Raw genomic sequence first — 16,883 nt, 5'->3', positions numbered from 1 at the left:
TATTTCTCTTATTTCAACACTGTGGCCATTAAGGCTGAAAATTAAAAAAAATTTCAGAACTTTAAGAAAATAACGATGTTATGGAAAGCAAAATTTTTGTAACTCATATATATTGTGAATGTGCAAGGTTTTCGCCAATGCTTGGAACAAAAACTCGTTTTATTTCCAAATAAATTCTTGAGTTATACAACTATCACCACTCCAATAATTATACGTTAGCTGACCCCAGCAAAGAAGGGTTAAAATTTTGATACAATGCAACAGCACTCAACTTAGACTTTGATATACAATAGTGAAACTGATAGTGTTTCTGTTAATACAGGTTGCTCTTTAACACTGAGAATGGCGTCGCGCAGCAACATACACTGCCCGTTTAGAACTTTTACGGTAGCTACTTTGGTACTTGAAATGAGTCACGGCTTCATCGCGACAGGTCTGTCCCGAACCAGCTGTAGCTATCTGCACTGTGCCACCATCGTCCAAGCAACGAAATACTACGACCATTATTATTAAATCACACCTTTGCGGTAGGCCAAACTGGTAGAACTCGGTACTTTTGTTATATCAGTAGCTAAGAACTGGGTTATTTCGAGTCTCACATCTACAAAGCGTTTAGAGCTATACAAATTCATACAAAACACATAATTTAGAGCTTTCATGAATAAGTGACTTCCTGACACGTTCCTATGTGTTAGATATTTCGTGAGTGGAGAAGTTTGATGATGCCTCCAGCCTTTCAGTAACGTAGCACAACACATTTTTAAAAACAACTTGATTTTACTTTATGCTTTATGTTAAAGAATGCCAATTTAATTTGAAGGAATAAGTGTGTTACGTATGTGACGTGTGAATGTTTGCTCTTATAAACAACTGGGTATATAAGACTGTGGCGATGGGGATCTGCATTGCGTTGTGAGCCATGTACGTACGGAAGATACAAACTGTGAAGCAGTCAGTTACCAATCATAATACTTTGCCCAGTTGTTCAAACAACTGATGAAAATACTCATCTGCTTTTATTCATTCTTCTGGATATTATATTTAATAATTTGGCTTAAAGTAACTTCGGAATGGGATTGGTCCAGGGTGGACAACGCAGGATTGTATGGATCTAAATCGAAAGCTCGTTGGCTACGTTGGGACTCGGCCAACACAAAATATTTCGCGCTCTCGTGTTAGCACTGAGCTCTGTAAAAAAATGTTTTAATTTTCAGCCATAGTTTGAATTAAAAGGTTGTGGAGTATCGGAAAGTGCTACCTAAAAAACGTATTGAGGACTGGGCAACGTTATATATAAACGGTATAAACTATAACTTTATGTAGAATAATTCAAGTTCCGTTCTGTGCTGTGCAATTGTAACTGACAAGGGAAACAAGAGAAACTCCCCATCGCACGCTGCCCCCCCCCTCCCCCCCTCCAGATGTAATGCTAGAAGGGTTTCACAACACATCCCGTCAAAAACTGAGTACAGATCAAGGGTGACAATAGTAACAAGGTGTAATGACCCGAGAAAAAAAAGCAAAATAGCAAGAGTGAAAAGAACAAGAACTGCAATATGGAGCAGCCAAGCGTCTTGCTGAAGTGGTTACGGTGTTGGACTGTGAAGTGGAAGAGCCGGGTTATTATTATTATTATTATTATTATTATTATTATTGCTGTTCACTTTATCCAAATAAATTTGTGTCTGTGTACTGATCGCTCAAATGGCTCTATGCAGTATGGGACTTAACATCTGAGGTCATCAGTCCCTTAGACATAGAAACTACTTATACTTAACTAACCTAAGGACATCACACACATCCATGCCCGAGGCAGGATTCGAACCTGCGACCGTAGCAGGCGCGCAGTTCCAGACTGAAGCGTCTAGAACCGCTCGGTCACATCGTCCGGCTTATCTACTGATGTAACTGCCGTTTGCAACAGCGATGTGTAAGATAGAGACCTATAATGATAGTTGATTCTGCACAACTATTCTTTTTGTAAACCCTCGTCACCAGTTTTGTAAAGGGTTCATTGCTACTGCTAGAGGCAGAGTTACCACGGTTGTTACGACAGACCGAGTTTCTGAATTCGTAAAATGGCTTCTGATGGAGTCACCGCTAAGACAATTTCTCCCTGCTACTGTTACACAGCTATGCCTAAGAGTGAGGTAACAGGATAGGAGAACGAAGATTCCACAATTCTCCAACAAATTAGTAACAAAGTCACACAATTGAGCTGCAAAGGTTTACTTATCTTTGTGACTTGTCGCATAAGGACGTCTGCAACACCGAATGTAATATAATACAAAAAGTATCTCAAAGGATAAGTGCAAATAATCGTAGATAAACTTCAAAGTACATAGCAAACGCAATTTACAGCAACTATCTATTCAGTTCTTTCACTTCACTAAACGACGTGCCCTGTCTAAATCAGCCCTGCATGATGATATGTAAACAAGTGGCCGATAGCTGCTGTTCTATCTCCCAAGTAGGCTTGTGTCCGTGTCTCTTGAATGACAAGGCTACAAGTCAACCGAATCCTCCACCGGAAAACACGTCTGGTCTGTCATACACAGTACGTGTAACGTATGAAAGGAATCTTTTAACGAAGTAACTAATTCGTACGACTGGTAAGTGAGTGAGATTTGCCTCCTTGTCCGATTCAGATGCGAGTATGAATGTGAATGCAATCACTGCCAAGGAAATGATGAAACCGTAATAATTTGTTATCTAAGCTGTAACAAGTGAAAGCAACAGTTTCTCTGTGCTTTGTCAAAACATCCCGTTTTTGAAGTTGCGTTCCGTTTTGGAAGTCTTGACTCTTGAATTCCTTTGTTGTAACATAGTTCACACCAGTGTAATTGTTGTTTTCATTTCTGTGAGACGTGTACGTGGTATCTCGCCTGTTCTCACTATTCATCACGTTTAGTTGCGACGGTAACGTATTGGGCCTCCCGGCCATCAATGCTACAGATCACTTCTTTCTTACCACGTGACTTACTCTACAACGAATGTATAGTATGACAACTTCCAATACTACAGAAAGAGAACATATATTTCAGTGACCGAACGGACAGTTCAAAATGGTGGACATGAAAAAAAAAATACTAGCACGGGGGAGTTTTGAACACAGCTCGGCCAGCTGGCAGTCCAAGACCACCCCTACATACCCACGAGACCGTTCGTGTTTCGGGCTGCTCTTTATTGCACTTTTTGTTCGTGGACCTTCACTGTTTCTACTTTCTCTTTTTTTCACAGCTCAGCATAGTTTCTTCCTGTTTTCTTGCTTCATCTGTGTTCAGTTTCTGACAGGCTATCCAGTGGGCCATCTTACCACTAAATCTGAGAGTGGTGCTATGGGAAGTTTCCTGTTTGGAAACCGGTATTCCGAACTGAACATTTGCAAAGAAAACCCTTGTATATTTTCGGTATCGGGTCACCAGCTGGCTGCCAACGAGCGATTGTTCTGTACGAATAAGTGACTTAGTGCAGACTGTGTTCTTTTGTGATTTATGTTGAAAACAAAAGACTAGAACGTCTTGATTGATTCAGTTTGTACTTGAAAGTGACCCCTCAGTGGAGTTTTGCTGCCTGTCGGAGTGGCCGAGCGGTTCTAGGCGCTACAGTGTGGAACTGCGCGACTGCTACGGTCGCAGGTCGAATCCTGCGTCGGGCATGGATGTGTGTGATGTCCTTAGGTTAGTTAGGTTTAAGTAGTTCTAAGTTCTAGGGGACTGATGACCTCAGAAGTTAATTCCCATAATGCTCAGAGCCATTTTTTTGGAGTTTTACTTCAGTGGCTTTCACTCGTTTGGTAGTTAGACCTGGAACGTGAAAAAAAGTCTTTGGAGTGGGTCGACATATTTAGAGCGGCTTGTTTCCATAATAGCTTTTCTAGCTGGGAACATTTATCGTAGTGTCAGGGCAGGCATTTGCTGGAGAAGAAGTTCGACAAAAGGCAACAAACCGCGCGGCCGCAATGGTGTATTTTATAACGTTTGTATTGTGATAGATAAAATTTTCCTTTAGTTTTGTAATATCTTAAACACAAGATTAGAACTCAGCTGTTATTTAATATAATGTTCCTTACCAGATTTGCAGAGGGGCAGGCACTGCCGCGAACCAGTAACTGGGATAAGAAAACAGCGATCGAAACATTGAACATAAGGGTACGTTGTAGTAATAAGAATCGCAGATCACTCCTTACTAACAAGTGCGTCCAATTTTCATGAGTGTAACATAGTATTCAACTTCTTCCTCAGTAGCTTTCTTCAAAACAAGAAAAATGATCATTATTGGCATCAGTACGCTTAAGAATATGATGGCGTGTGGTATCACAACCACAGGAAATACATTATCAGTTTTAACTCCTTACAAAAATAAATTTAGTTTCGGCTTTCGTACTGCATTAAAAAGCATACATAAACAGAAAAAGATACTTCCTCACACAAAATCGTTGTTTTAATAACAAAGGCAATATATATAAATAAGTAAAATCGTTGTGCTTATTACGGTACGCACAGTTCAACAACAAATGGTTCAAATGGCTCAAAGCACTATGGGACCTAACATCTGAGATCGTCAGTCCCCTAGAACTCACAACTACTTAAACCTAACTAACCTAAGGACATCAAACACATCCATGCCCGACGCAGCATTCGAACCTGCGACCGTAGCGCCAAGAACCGCTCGGCCACCCCGGCCGGCAGTTCAACAACAGACGCCATTTACTATCACTTCTTTCGTAGACATGACGTGGTCTGGCAGAATACGTATGAGCAATGACTGCTTTTATGTTGCCTTTATAAATGTTCTTCAAAGAATATATCCACCCTAAAAGTGCGACCAAGTATTTCTGCGTCTGAGTCAGCATAGCAGAACAGCAGTAGAGCGGAAAATAAATTTATAGCTCACTTTTCTAAAAGAGAATACCGTTCTGATTCTTTTTTTTCGTTAAATAGCTTTTCTTAGCTTAATATACGGATGGAAAGATAAACTATTACTAAGAGTCATCATTCGCAAGTAGCCATTGTCAAAATACATTCGTAGTTGCCGGTGAAACATATTTTACTCACGCGTAGATGTATGACGAGAGCGTAAAATTCTTAGTTTATTTTTTTTGTCTTTATGACATACTTCTATTTTTTCGTGATGCGAGAGCGGTGTAGTGAGGGTATAATATACGGCTCAGTTCCATTAAAGTGGCCACCGTCTATGTTCTAGGTCAACGTGCAGTAAGCACTCATGCCACCAGAAGGTAGCATTAGCGGTGGAGGGTGTATAAAGCGTGTCGGGGGAACGCGGAAAATAATGCAGTCGTTATCGTTATGTGGAAACAGAGCGAATAATCAAACGTCCAAAAAGGCATGATCACTGGCGAAAGGCCAGAGGTGGAACCATTTTCGAAACCTCTAAGTCTGTAAAATTTTCACGTGCCGCAGTAGTTAAGGGAGGTAGAACGTCAAATGGGCAGACTTGGAGCAGGAGAGGCACCACAGGAAATTTTAATTTCCAGTGTCTATACTTTTACAAGTTAATTCATAAAACTTTGTCAGCATGATCAGGAAGGATTCAGGATTCTCGCTCATGCAGTGGAAGTTTCAAAAACATAGCAAAATAAATATTTCTACATGTGAAATTACATCACTTTTTCACTTGCTATTGGCTGCATTTGTTGTTATAGGTACACTTTTCTTCGTAAGAGAAATTCTTCGATGAATTTTGCACATCATACTAATCATACTTACAGGTGTATGAAACTCTAGAATTTTCCAAATCCATTAAAAACTGTGGTGAAAATTGAGATAATTAACTGTAAAATTTGAGTTTTTTCTAAACATGACGTTTCAAACGTAACAACTCATTCATTTTTTCATAAATTAAATAAATCTTAGAGTTTCATACACCTGTATGTTTTGTATGCTGTGCAAAATTCATCAAAGACTCTCTCTTACTTATGTAGAAAAGCGTAGCAGCAAACGCAGCGAACAGTAAGTGAATAAAATGACGAAATTTCGCATGTAAAAAAAATGGTTATGTTTTTGAACTTCCACTGCTATGAGTGACAATCCTCAATCCTTAACGGTCATGCTGACAAAGATTTATGAATTTATTTGTAAAATTATAGACAATGGAAATTAAAATGTCCTGTGGTGCCTCTCCTGCTACAAGTCGGCCTGTTTGACGTCATACCCTCCTTAAAGTATATAGTGAATGGCAAAATGGCGCCATCCAAAACCGGCCACGAGGCAACAATAGTGCACCATGGGAGATATACGACAGGGGCTATCGACGGCTGTGGGGATGTATGCTGGCGTGCAGCTGATGAGCAAGTGACCACGCGGATGAACCAAGGGGCTACCTACCTACATCTACATCTACATCTACATCCATACTCCGCAAGCCACCTGACGGTGTGTGGCGGAGGGTACCCTGAGTACCTCTATCGGTTCTCCCTTCTATTCCAGTCTCGTATTGTACGTGGAAAGAAGGATTGTCGGTATGCTTCTGTGTGGGCTCTAATCTCTCTGATTTTATCCTCATGGTCTCTTCGCTAGATATACGTAGGAGGGACCAATATACTTCTTGACTCTTCGGTGAAGGTATGTTCTCGAAACTTTAACAAAAGCCCGTACCGAGCTACTGAGCGTCTCTCCTGCAGAGTCTTCCACTGGAGTTTATCTATCATCTCCGTAACGCTTTCGCAATTACTAAATGATCCTGTAACGAAGCGCGCTGCTCTCCGTTGGATCTTCTCTATCTCTTCTATCAACCCTATCTGGTGCGGATCCCACACTGCTGAGCAGTATTCAAGCAGTGGGCGAACAAGCGTACTGTAACCTACTTCCTTTGTTGTCGGATTGCATTTCCTTAGGATTCTTCCAATGAATCTCTCAGTCTGGCATCTGCTTTACCGACGATCAACTTTATATGATCATTCCATTTTAAATCACTCCTAATGCGTACTCCCAGATAATTTATGGAATTAACTGCTTCCAGTTGCTGACCTGCTATTTTGTAGCTAAATGATAAGGGACCTATCTTTCTATGTATTCGCATCACATTACACTTCGCTACATTGAGATTCAATTGCCATTCCGTGCACCATGCGTCAATTCGCTGCAGATCCTCCTGCATTTTACAATTTTCCATTGTTGCAACCTCTCGATACACCACAGCATCATCTGCAAAAAGCCTCAGTGAACTTCCGATGTCATCCACCAGGTCATTTATGTATATTGTGAATAGCAACGGTCCTATGACACTCCCCTGCGGCACACCTGAAATCACTCTTACTACGGAACACTTCTCTCCATTGAGAATGACATGCTGCGTTCTGTTATCTAGGAACTCCTCAATCCAATCACACAATTGGTCTGTTAGTCTGTGTGCTCTTACTTTGTTCATTAAACGACTGTGTCTCCTCAACGACCGTTCAGCGAACGCTGCTGCGTATGTACCTGCGCAGTTGGCGCCTGGTCCATGCTCCCATGCTGACTGTTGTTCATCGGCGACGAAGGCTGGAAATTGCAAGTAAATACCGCAACTGGATGTCTAGTGAATGGAGGAATGGGGCCTTTTCAGATGAATCACGTTTTATGCTCCATCGGACAGGTGGCCATTGGGGTGTACGGAGTGAAACGTCAGAAAGCAAACTTCCTGCAACCAGGATGGAGTGTCATGGTCTGGGGAATGTTTTCGTTGCATTCCCTAAATGATCTCTCCACTCTCGAAGGCGCAGTGGATCAACACAAGCATGCACCTATCCTTGGCGACCACATTCAGGCTTCTGATAGGTACTCGCATTCATGTGACTGAACAGTGTAGAAGCCGGGATGGGTGTCATGTGTGCCGATTCCGCGGGGACGCAGATTTGTGATGGGAAAAAATTGAGGAAGGGCAGATGAGACGAGGAAGAGGGAGAGTGGAGGAGGGAAAAAGGAATTCAGAAATGAACTGAGAGTTCTCCTCGTTTAATGTTTACGATATGTTTCGGCTTCTTTTTGGCGCAAGAAGATCTGAAAATCGAGTGCGAAAGTTTTTACAAAATTTACAGCCGCATGTGGACGGCGAACAGCTGCGTGCAGAATCTGTGAACTGCATGACCCTACTACAAGAGGCGCAAGTGAATCAAACTATCGAGATAAGAACCGTTGCAGTTCACTGCTAAAATCGGTGATGAAAGCTTCTTATCTAATATAAGAGTAACCGTCCGAATCATGATGACATTCCCTGTGTCCGTCGCTAGCTGCGAGAGAAAAAAATGTTTCAAATGGCTCTGAGCACTATGAGACTTAACAGCTGAGGTCATCAGTCCCCTAGAACTTAGAACTACTTAAACCTAACTAACCTAAGGACATCACATACATCCATGCCAGAGGCAGGATCGGACCTGCGACCTTAGCGGTCGCGCGGTTCCTGACTGAAGCGCCTACAACCGCTCGGCCACTCCGGCCGGCAGCTGCGAGAGAGCCTATAGTAAACGTGATCTACAGTTAAAAGTAGGCAGCTCTACTTAGTTTGTAAGGGAGGCCACAGATAAACCTAACATATTTGTTGAGCGATTTGCAACAGTGAAAACACGTTTTTGACTATCAGCAGTGAGTAGGTAAAAGGTAAAGGTTTAATCATTTTATTAACTGCTTATTAAAACAAATATAATATCATTACTCGCTACGTAAAAATCGCAGTGAGTGTTTCTCATCTTATTTTGCTGTTTTCTTAAATGAAAATTGGTATCTAATGAGCTTTCAAGTAGAAAAAAAATATTTTCATCGATTTGTAATTTCGTAAGAACAAAGCGAATTTCCTTTCGTTTACTGTTTTTATTTTTATTCCTTTGTATTATAAGAATATAGTTAATACGCAGCCACATCTCAGTAGTTTTTGTCTTAAAAAACATCAATTACCATTCAGTGGGCAAAACATGTTTTTGTGTAGAACTGATAATTTTCGATTTGTATTGTTTGTTTTGAAAGTTATCTAAGTGGATCTTACACAGTGTTACACGGTAGAAACACGAAGCTAAACAAGATATCAGAATAACGCCAGGACATACAGAGATAAATACTTAGCTCTTTGCCGATGACGAAATAAGTTTGGAAATTTTCGATATTTATGGTAAGGGCTTATGGGACCAAACTGCTGAGGTCACCGGTCCATAAGCTCGCACGCTACTTAGTCTAACTTACGCTAAGGACGACACACACACACACACACACACACACACCTGCCCGAGGGAGGACTCGAACCTTCAGCGAGGAAAGCCACGCGGACCGTGACAAGACGCCTGAGACCGCTCGGCCACCCTGCGCGGCACCAAATAAGTATTCAGAAGACAGAAACTATCATTGGCTAAAGCAAATATGCTAGAACCACCATCTAAATTTTCAATAAAAAAGCTAAAGCAATCGTCTTCGAAGGGAAACTCCCAGTACGCTCAGCGCTAGATGAACAATCAGTAGAATAAGTGTCACATTTTCAGCTCTTAGGCTGCAGTATCTGCTGTGAACATGAAAACGACGTCAGTAATGAGTTTAACAAGTTTCAAGTGATATGTGGCACAATACACAGAACATTTGCTGAGAAGAGATGGGAGGATGCAAAGTGAAATTTTTACAAAGTAATGCCTACCTCTGTTAGGTACGGTACATAGAAGCATGTGCTAGGAACCTTGGGGATTTACTCTTGACGTCAAAACACTACAAAAAGTTCTTATCAGCATGAATCGGAAAATCCTTCGTGAGAGAGGCATGAAACGAGGTTTCTGTAACGACTCCTGGTTGTGCAGTTTACACCAGACGCGTATTTTTGCTGAGTTTCTTGTTACATTTTATCATGGCACTTGTTTTATCTGATTGTCTTATGTGCTGTTACAAAATAACTTCCATTGCTACACGTCGCAGCGACATGTTCACTGTCTAAAATGATTGTATGCACTGTGTTTGCAGCGTAGCAGATGGGAAAGAGGACGCAGCACGTCAACTTTATATTGAACATTACTGTGCGAGACAGTGAGACAGTTATCTTGAGAAAGAACGTTTGCACTATTTTCGAAAGACAGGTTCGTTTGAGAATAAAGTTGCAGATGGTGGGATCACATACGATGCACTGAACTTGAAGAACGGGTTCTTCGTACTGTGGATGAAAGTATAGGAACGAGTGCAAAGAGAATTACGAGGAGGGAAAGCGTTAATCACATGCCGATCTGGAACATTCTACAGGAAAGTCTTCTATACGCGTTTCACCTTCAACGGGTACAAGTATTACGTGACTTAGACTTTCGGCCAAGAATAACTTTCCGTCACCGCATGTTGGGCAGTGTGCTGTGTTTCCGCAGTTCGTTCAAATGTCCAAATGTGCGTGTGAATTCCTAAGGGACCAAACTGGTGAGGTCATCGGCCGCTAGACATACACACTACTTAAACGCACTTGAACCTACTTAAACTGGCTTACGCTAAGAGCAACACACACATCCATGCCCGAGGACTCGAACCTCCGGCGGGAGGATCCGCGCAATCCGTGGCATGGAGTCTCAAACCGCGCAGCCACTCCGCACAGCAGGCAATTCTAGCATACACCTTATTCACTGATAAGGCCTTACATTTCGCGTGATTAGATCGTCATTCATCATAACAATCACGTCTGAGAATGTGAAAAGCCTCATGAAGTGCGACAAGACACACACCAACTGAGGTTCAGCATCAACGCTTGAGGTGGAATCTACATCTACATCTACATATACAGGGTGTCCCAGCTATCTTGTCCACCTAAAATATCTCTGAAACAATAACAGCTATTGGAAAACGACTTTCACCGGTATCAATGTAGGGCTGGAGCCCATGAATGTGCATATTTGGAAACATTCTAAAACGAAAGCATATGTGTTTTTTTAACACAAACTTATGTTTTTTTTAAAGGGACCTCCTATATTTTTTCTTCTGCAATCCATAGCATGACAAAGCACATACACAACGGCGTTGATTGCATCGCAATATTCCCATTTCATCCCGAGATATTGAGACGCGAAGTTGACGCTTGAAACACCCGACATGCGCTGCTAGCGCACGTCCTGAGGCTCAGTCGTTAACCTCATGCTGCCTCTTATCGCGATGTGATTGACATGTGTAATCACACCTCCATACTTATCAAGAGGTCCGAAACGAATAATACTGTCATCGCGATTACGCCTCTCATGGGCGAACCTCAAAGTTTTTATTTCTTCTCCATGGATTTTAATTCCTACTCCGAATTTATTTAAAGGAAAACCTCATTTGCATCCTTATAGTGTTGTTAATAGCGCCACTACTGTGCGGCTGGTGCGAAATTTGATTAGACACCATCTTTCAGATATAGAAAAAACTTCTTTTTATGTAACACAACTCCTTCTTAGTGTTGCGATTTTTTCCGTCAGTGTAATTATAAACGAATAGGAAGATGAGTTGTAGAAAGGCCGTGGAACAGAAGGCTTCATTGAAGATGGAACACTAAGCGAAGACCAAGAAGAGGATCAAAGGTGGAGTTTAAGAATGAATTTTTTTCATTCTAGGGCAAAGGAACGACAACACGTGGTGCAAACCACACTACAGACAAGATATAAAAGTTGTTTATCACGGTAATTATTGTAATGAAGTAGCGAATGTGGTACAGAGAATCTGGTGGCTGACGCTGAGTGGATCTGTCTGTTCTAGCAGCAAGGAGAGGCGCCTCAGCTGGAGGCTCCAGGCGCCGCGCCACCACCCCGCCGGCCCTCGCTGGAGGCTCCAGCCGCCGTGTTCTTCCCCCATCTGCCGCCTGAGCTGCTAACCGAACTCCGGTGAGTACAGGACACTTACCGTTACCACGGCACTCTTATCCGTCATGGAGGCGTCACACCTCCTGCTATGAGCCATATCTTGATACCTAAGAAAAAAGCACCAACTGAACTTTATTTAGTTGCAGAGGTACACCAAATTTGCGACTTCTATTCGCTAAACAAGGCAACCAAGCCAAGAGTTTCGTTAAAAATGAGCTTGACGTGTATTCAGGGTGACAATTATTGAACTATATGGAAATAGACGTAAATTTCTTACAAACTACGGCTTGCACACACTTTATTCTAAATGTAAACGTCACTACAGATATTCGAATTTAGATTATGACTTGTTCGATATGCATGGCATGATTGGCGATGATGTGTCGCAGACAAATAGCGGAATTCTACATGACCCGTGGAAGTGTCGGAACATCGATGTTGTCGATGATCTCCTGTATAGCTGTTTTCAGCACAGCAATTGTTTTGAGGTGATTGCTGTACACCTTGTCTTTAATGTGGCCCCACAAAAAGGAGACGCATGTTCAGATTCGGAGAATATGGCGGCCAATCGTGGCCCATGGCAATGGTTTCTTGGTACCCCAGTCGAGAGTGCGGTCCCCAAAGTGCTCCTCCAGGACATCACACACTCTCCGGCATTGATGGGGTCGAGTTTCGTCTTGCATGAACCACATCTAGTCGAAACGAGGATCACTTTGGATAATATGAATGAAATCATCTTCCAAAACCTTCACGTACCAGTCGGTAGTCACCGTGCCATCAAGGAAAATCGCACCGATTATTCCGTGACTCGACGCTACACACCACACAGTCCCCCAAATGCGCCAGTTTTGCTTACTGACGAACGAATCCAAATGAAAATGGACTTCTGCGCTAAACCAAACCATAATGCGCATTCCAATTCCCATCATGCCCCGAGCCCAACCGTGCAGTTTGAAAGCCCTAACACAAACTGTTCACAAGTTATGGCGAGTTTGTTTCATATAGTTCAATAATTGTCATCCTGTACTTACGGCATTAGGGAAAAACTACCTCAGTATCCGACACGGAGTAACTCCCTGTAGAGAATTTCTTTAATGTGGCTCTTGGCTGCACACGGCAGAAGTTATTCAAATTACTTAGCATTACAGCTAGAGGGCTCAGCACCACTACTATAGTGCTGTAAAATACGTTAGTAAAAACTGTCTACTTTACCTTGTGATACTGACTACAGTATTCCAACAAATTCAAACTGGAATTTTCTGCTAAATACGGTGTACGATCAGGAATGAGTCATGTAATGCCCGTTCAACAAACCCCAAAATATATACCCCGTAGAACTGATCTTTTAAGGGGGGCGGGGGGGGGGGGGGAACCTTCGAAGAATTTTAAAAGCGTAATAATTATTACGAACCATTAATCTGTACGTACATAGCGGTCGGCAAGGTATTACGTTTGATTTGTGAACAAAACGTTATTCTTTGCGCTTTAAAAACAGCTCGCTTGTAAACCTTAACAGATCGCTGAAGAAGAGAATGACTAGGAAATATCTGTGAAATCAGTTTTCAGTCGTTTACTCATAACGACCCTCTACGTTTTGAATTCGTATGTTGTTCACGTTCATCATTGGTATTTTATTGATTTGCTTTCTATATCTGTACTGGACTTAGCTTAAGAATTTGAAGACACAGATGCAAGGCCATTCTTCTTGTTTGCGGCAAGTATCACGGCACAGATGTCGCAGAGGTGTAGACGCGTTATATTTAACTTTTTGCAGTACGCTTTATCATGTCTATGTTTTTACAAAGTAGTCGCAACCGGCCGCGGTTTTGGTCGCTTAGTACTAAGTATGCTATGGCCTGACGACTTACGTTGCATTTCGGTAATAGGTTATACAGTCATACCTTCCCTGAGACTTCTGTCTGTTAATGAAAACCGTATCAAAATACCTGCAGACTGTTCCTGTGATTAGACTGCACACACACACACACACACACACACACACACACACACACACACACACACACACATATACACACACTCTGCGAGTGACTTCAATTTATAAGTATAGATGCTACGACAGCAATGCGAAATGGCTTTCAAGTACGAGAGAATGAAAGTGTTCCGAAAAAACAAAAAATGGTATTTGGTATGATGAGGAGCAAAAAGTTCTTACGATATGTTTCTTAACACCCACACACCCACACAGGGAGTGACTTCAGTTTATAGATGCTACGAGAGCATTGCGAAATGGCTTTCAAGTACGAGAGAATAAAAGTGTCGCAAAAAAAAAGGAAATGGAATTTGGAATGATGAGGAGCACAAAATTCTTACGATATGTTTCATTTTTCTTCATCCTTAGGGAAACTGAAATATTAATGCCGCATACTTTGAGATCCACGAGTACTAGTAGTACACTTTCCTGTTCTGTCTAGTTTAAGCCAGTCGTTAGGACGTCTGTACAGTGCGAAGGTGATGACACAAAACTGCCGAAAATAAATTTCATCTGCAGGTGAATATTTTTCATTCAACTGACTGATTGACAGTACAGAATATATTTGGCACATCTCTCGTAAATACACGGACATAACACAAATACCGTCGGAACTGGCCTTGAATGCTCAACGGTACCGACCGGCCGCCGTATCATCCTTAGGCGTCACCGAATGCAGATACGGATTGGCATGTGGTCAGCACACAGCACTCGCGGCCGTTGCCAGTTTTCGTGACCGGTATCGCTACTTCTCAGTCAAGTAGCTCCTCAACTGCCCTCAGAAGGGCTGAATGCATCCCGCTTGGTAACAGCATTCGGCAGACCTGGACGGTGACCCATCCGAGTGCTAGCCAAGCCCGACAGCGCTTAAGTTCGGCGATCTGACGGAAACCAGTTTTTACCGCTGCGGCAAGCCAGTTGGCAAATATACGGTTATACAGTAACGTAAATTACCCGTTCGACTTTACGTCTTTATTACACTACGTCTAGAGGTAAATCAGAACAAAACGCACCTCTTATTGTTATGATAACCATAATTAGGCCTTTGTGGTACTTTCAGCGGATGGATAAAAATATGAAAACACCAAAAACTCAATACATTGTCAGGCCCAAAACCAGCTGGCAAAAAAAAAAAAAAAAAAAAAAAAAAAAATCTGGCCGCCTCGGAATGGACAAAATATAGGTCCTCTACAGTTCTCAAGGAACGTTATACCGTTCGTAGTGGCAAGTTCAGATAACGATGATGGAAGTGGATGGCGATCACGCACTCTCCTCAAGTGTCCAAAGTGGACACAAAGGCTCAATAATATTGAGATCGAGTGACTATGGTGACCAGGTTAGACACGAAATTTCATCCTAGTGCTCACATAAACAGTCCAGGAACAGTGGCCTTGTCGTCTTGGAGCATATCATCACCACTGCGAAACAGACATTATACACTACTGTCCATTACAATTGCTACACCAAGAAGAAATGCAGATGTTAAACGGGTATTCATTGGACAAATATACTAGAACTGAAATTTTCACGCAATTTGGGTGCATAGATCCTGAGAAATCAGTACCTAGAACAACCACCTCTGGCCGTATTAACGGCCTTCATACGCCTAGGAATTGAGTCAAACAGAGCTTGGATGGCGTGCACAAGTACAGCTGCCCATGCAGCTTCAATACGTTACCACAGTTCATCAAGAGTAGTGACTGGCGTATTGTGACGAGCCAGTTGCTCGGCTGCCATTGACTAGACGTTTCCAGTTGGTGAGAGATCTGGAGAATGTGCTGACCAAGGCAGCAGTCGAACATCTTCTGTATCCAGAAAGGCCCGTACAGAACCTGCGTGCATTATCCTGCTGAAATATAGTGTTTTCAAGGATCGAATGAAGGGTAGAGCCACGTGTCGTAACACATCTGAAATGTACCGCCCACTGTTCAAAGTGCCGTCAATGCGAACAAGAGGTGACCGAGACGTGCAACCTATACCATCACGCCAGGTGATACGCCAGTATGGCAATGACGAATACACGCTTCCAATGTGCGTTCACCGCGATGTCGTCAAACACGGATGCGGCCATCATGATGCTGTAAACAGAACCTCGATTCATCCGAAAAAAATGACGTTTTCCGATTCGTGCACCCAGTTTCGTCGTTGAGTACAGCATCGCAGGCGCTCCTGCCTGTGATGGAGCGTCAAGGGTAACCGCAGCCATGGTCTCCGAGCTGACAATCCATGCTGCTGCAAACGTCGTCGAACTGTTAGTGCAGATGGTTGTTGTCTTGCAAACGTCCCCATCTGTTGACTCAGGGATCTAGACGTGGCTCCACGATCCGTTACAGCCGTGCGGATAAGATGCCTGTCATCTCGACTGCTAGTGATACGAGGCCATTGGGATCCAGCACAGCATTCTCTATTACCATCCTGACCCCACCGATTCCATATTCTGCTAACAGTCATTGGATCTCGATCAACGCGAGCAGCAATGTCGCGATAGGATAAACCGCAATCGTGATAGGCTACAATCTGACCTTGATCAAAGTCGGAAACGTGATGGTACGCATTTCTCCTCCTTACACGAGGCACCACAACAACGTTTCACCAGGCAACGCCGCTCAACTGCTGTTTGTGTATGAGAAATCGGTTGGAAACCGATCACATTGTAGATGTCGCCACCGGCGCCAATGTTGCGTGAATGTTCTGAAAAGCTAATCATTTGCATATCACAGCATCTTCTTCTTGTCGTTTAAATCTCGCTTCTGTAGCACGTCATCTTCGTGTTGCAGCAATTTTAATGGCCAGTAGTGTATATGTGGTGTACATGATCAGCGGAAATAGTCACATAACCCTTGGCAATATTGCAACCTTGAAAGTAACCATGGATCTCATGGAATACTACGATATGGCTGCCAAAATCATCACTGAAACCCCACCATGTTTCACTCTTGTGACGTAAACTGGGCCAGGCGTTGCAAACTGTGTGAAACGGGAATCATCCTACCAAATGATTGTCTCCCACCGCCCCATAGAACAAGTTTGCTGGCTGCGGCAGTGCGTTTCCCTATTACGGGGATTAACATCACTATTGAGTAGTGTTGGAATTCAGATCGCTGTGCAATGGTGTAG

The 16,883-nt window shown here is 42.7% G+C and overlaps 1 protein-coding gene across 1 annotated transcript in view; it reads left to right on the top strand.

Annotated features, from left to right (window-relative positions):
* The window catches only part of LOC126267611 (uncharacterized), a 523,505-nt gene that overhangs the window by 447,101 nt on the left and 59,521 nt on the right, over positions 1–16,883 (top strand). The window contains exon 5 of the mRNA XM_049972912.1: positions 11,676–11,797. Within this exon, the coding sequence (XP_049828869.1) occupies positions 11,676–11,797 (122 nt within the window). The remainder of the gene's footprint in view (positions 1–11,675; positions 11,798–16,883) is intronic.

The sequence above is a fragment of the Schistocerca gregaria genome, chromosome 4 (genome assembly GCF_023897955.1).
Source record: "Schistocerca gregaria isolate iqSchGreg1 chromosome 4, iqSchGreg1.2, whole genome shotgun sequence".
Classification (NCBI taxonomy): Eukaryota; Metazoa; Arthropoda; class Insecta; order Orthoptera; family Acrididae; genus Schistocerca; species Schistocerca gregaria.
This window is presented reverse-complemented; position numbering and strand designations above follow the sequence as displayed.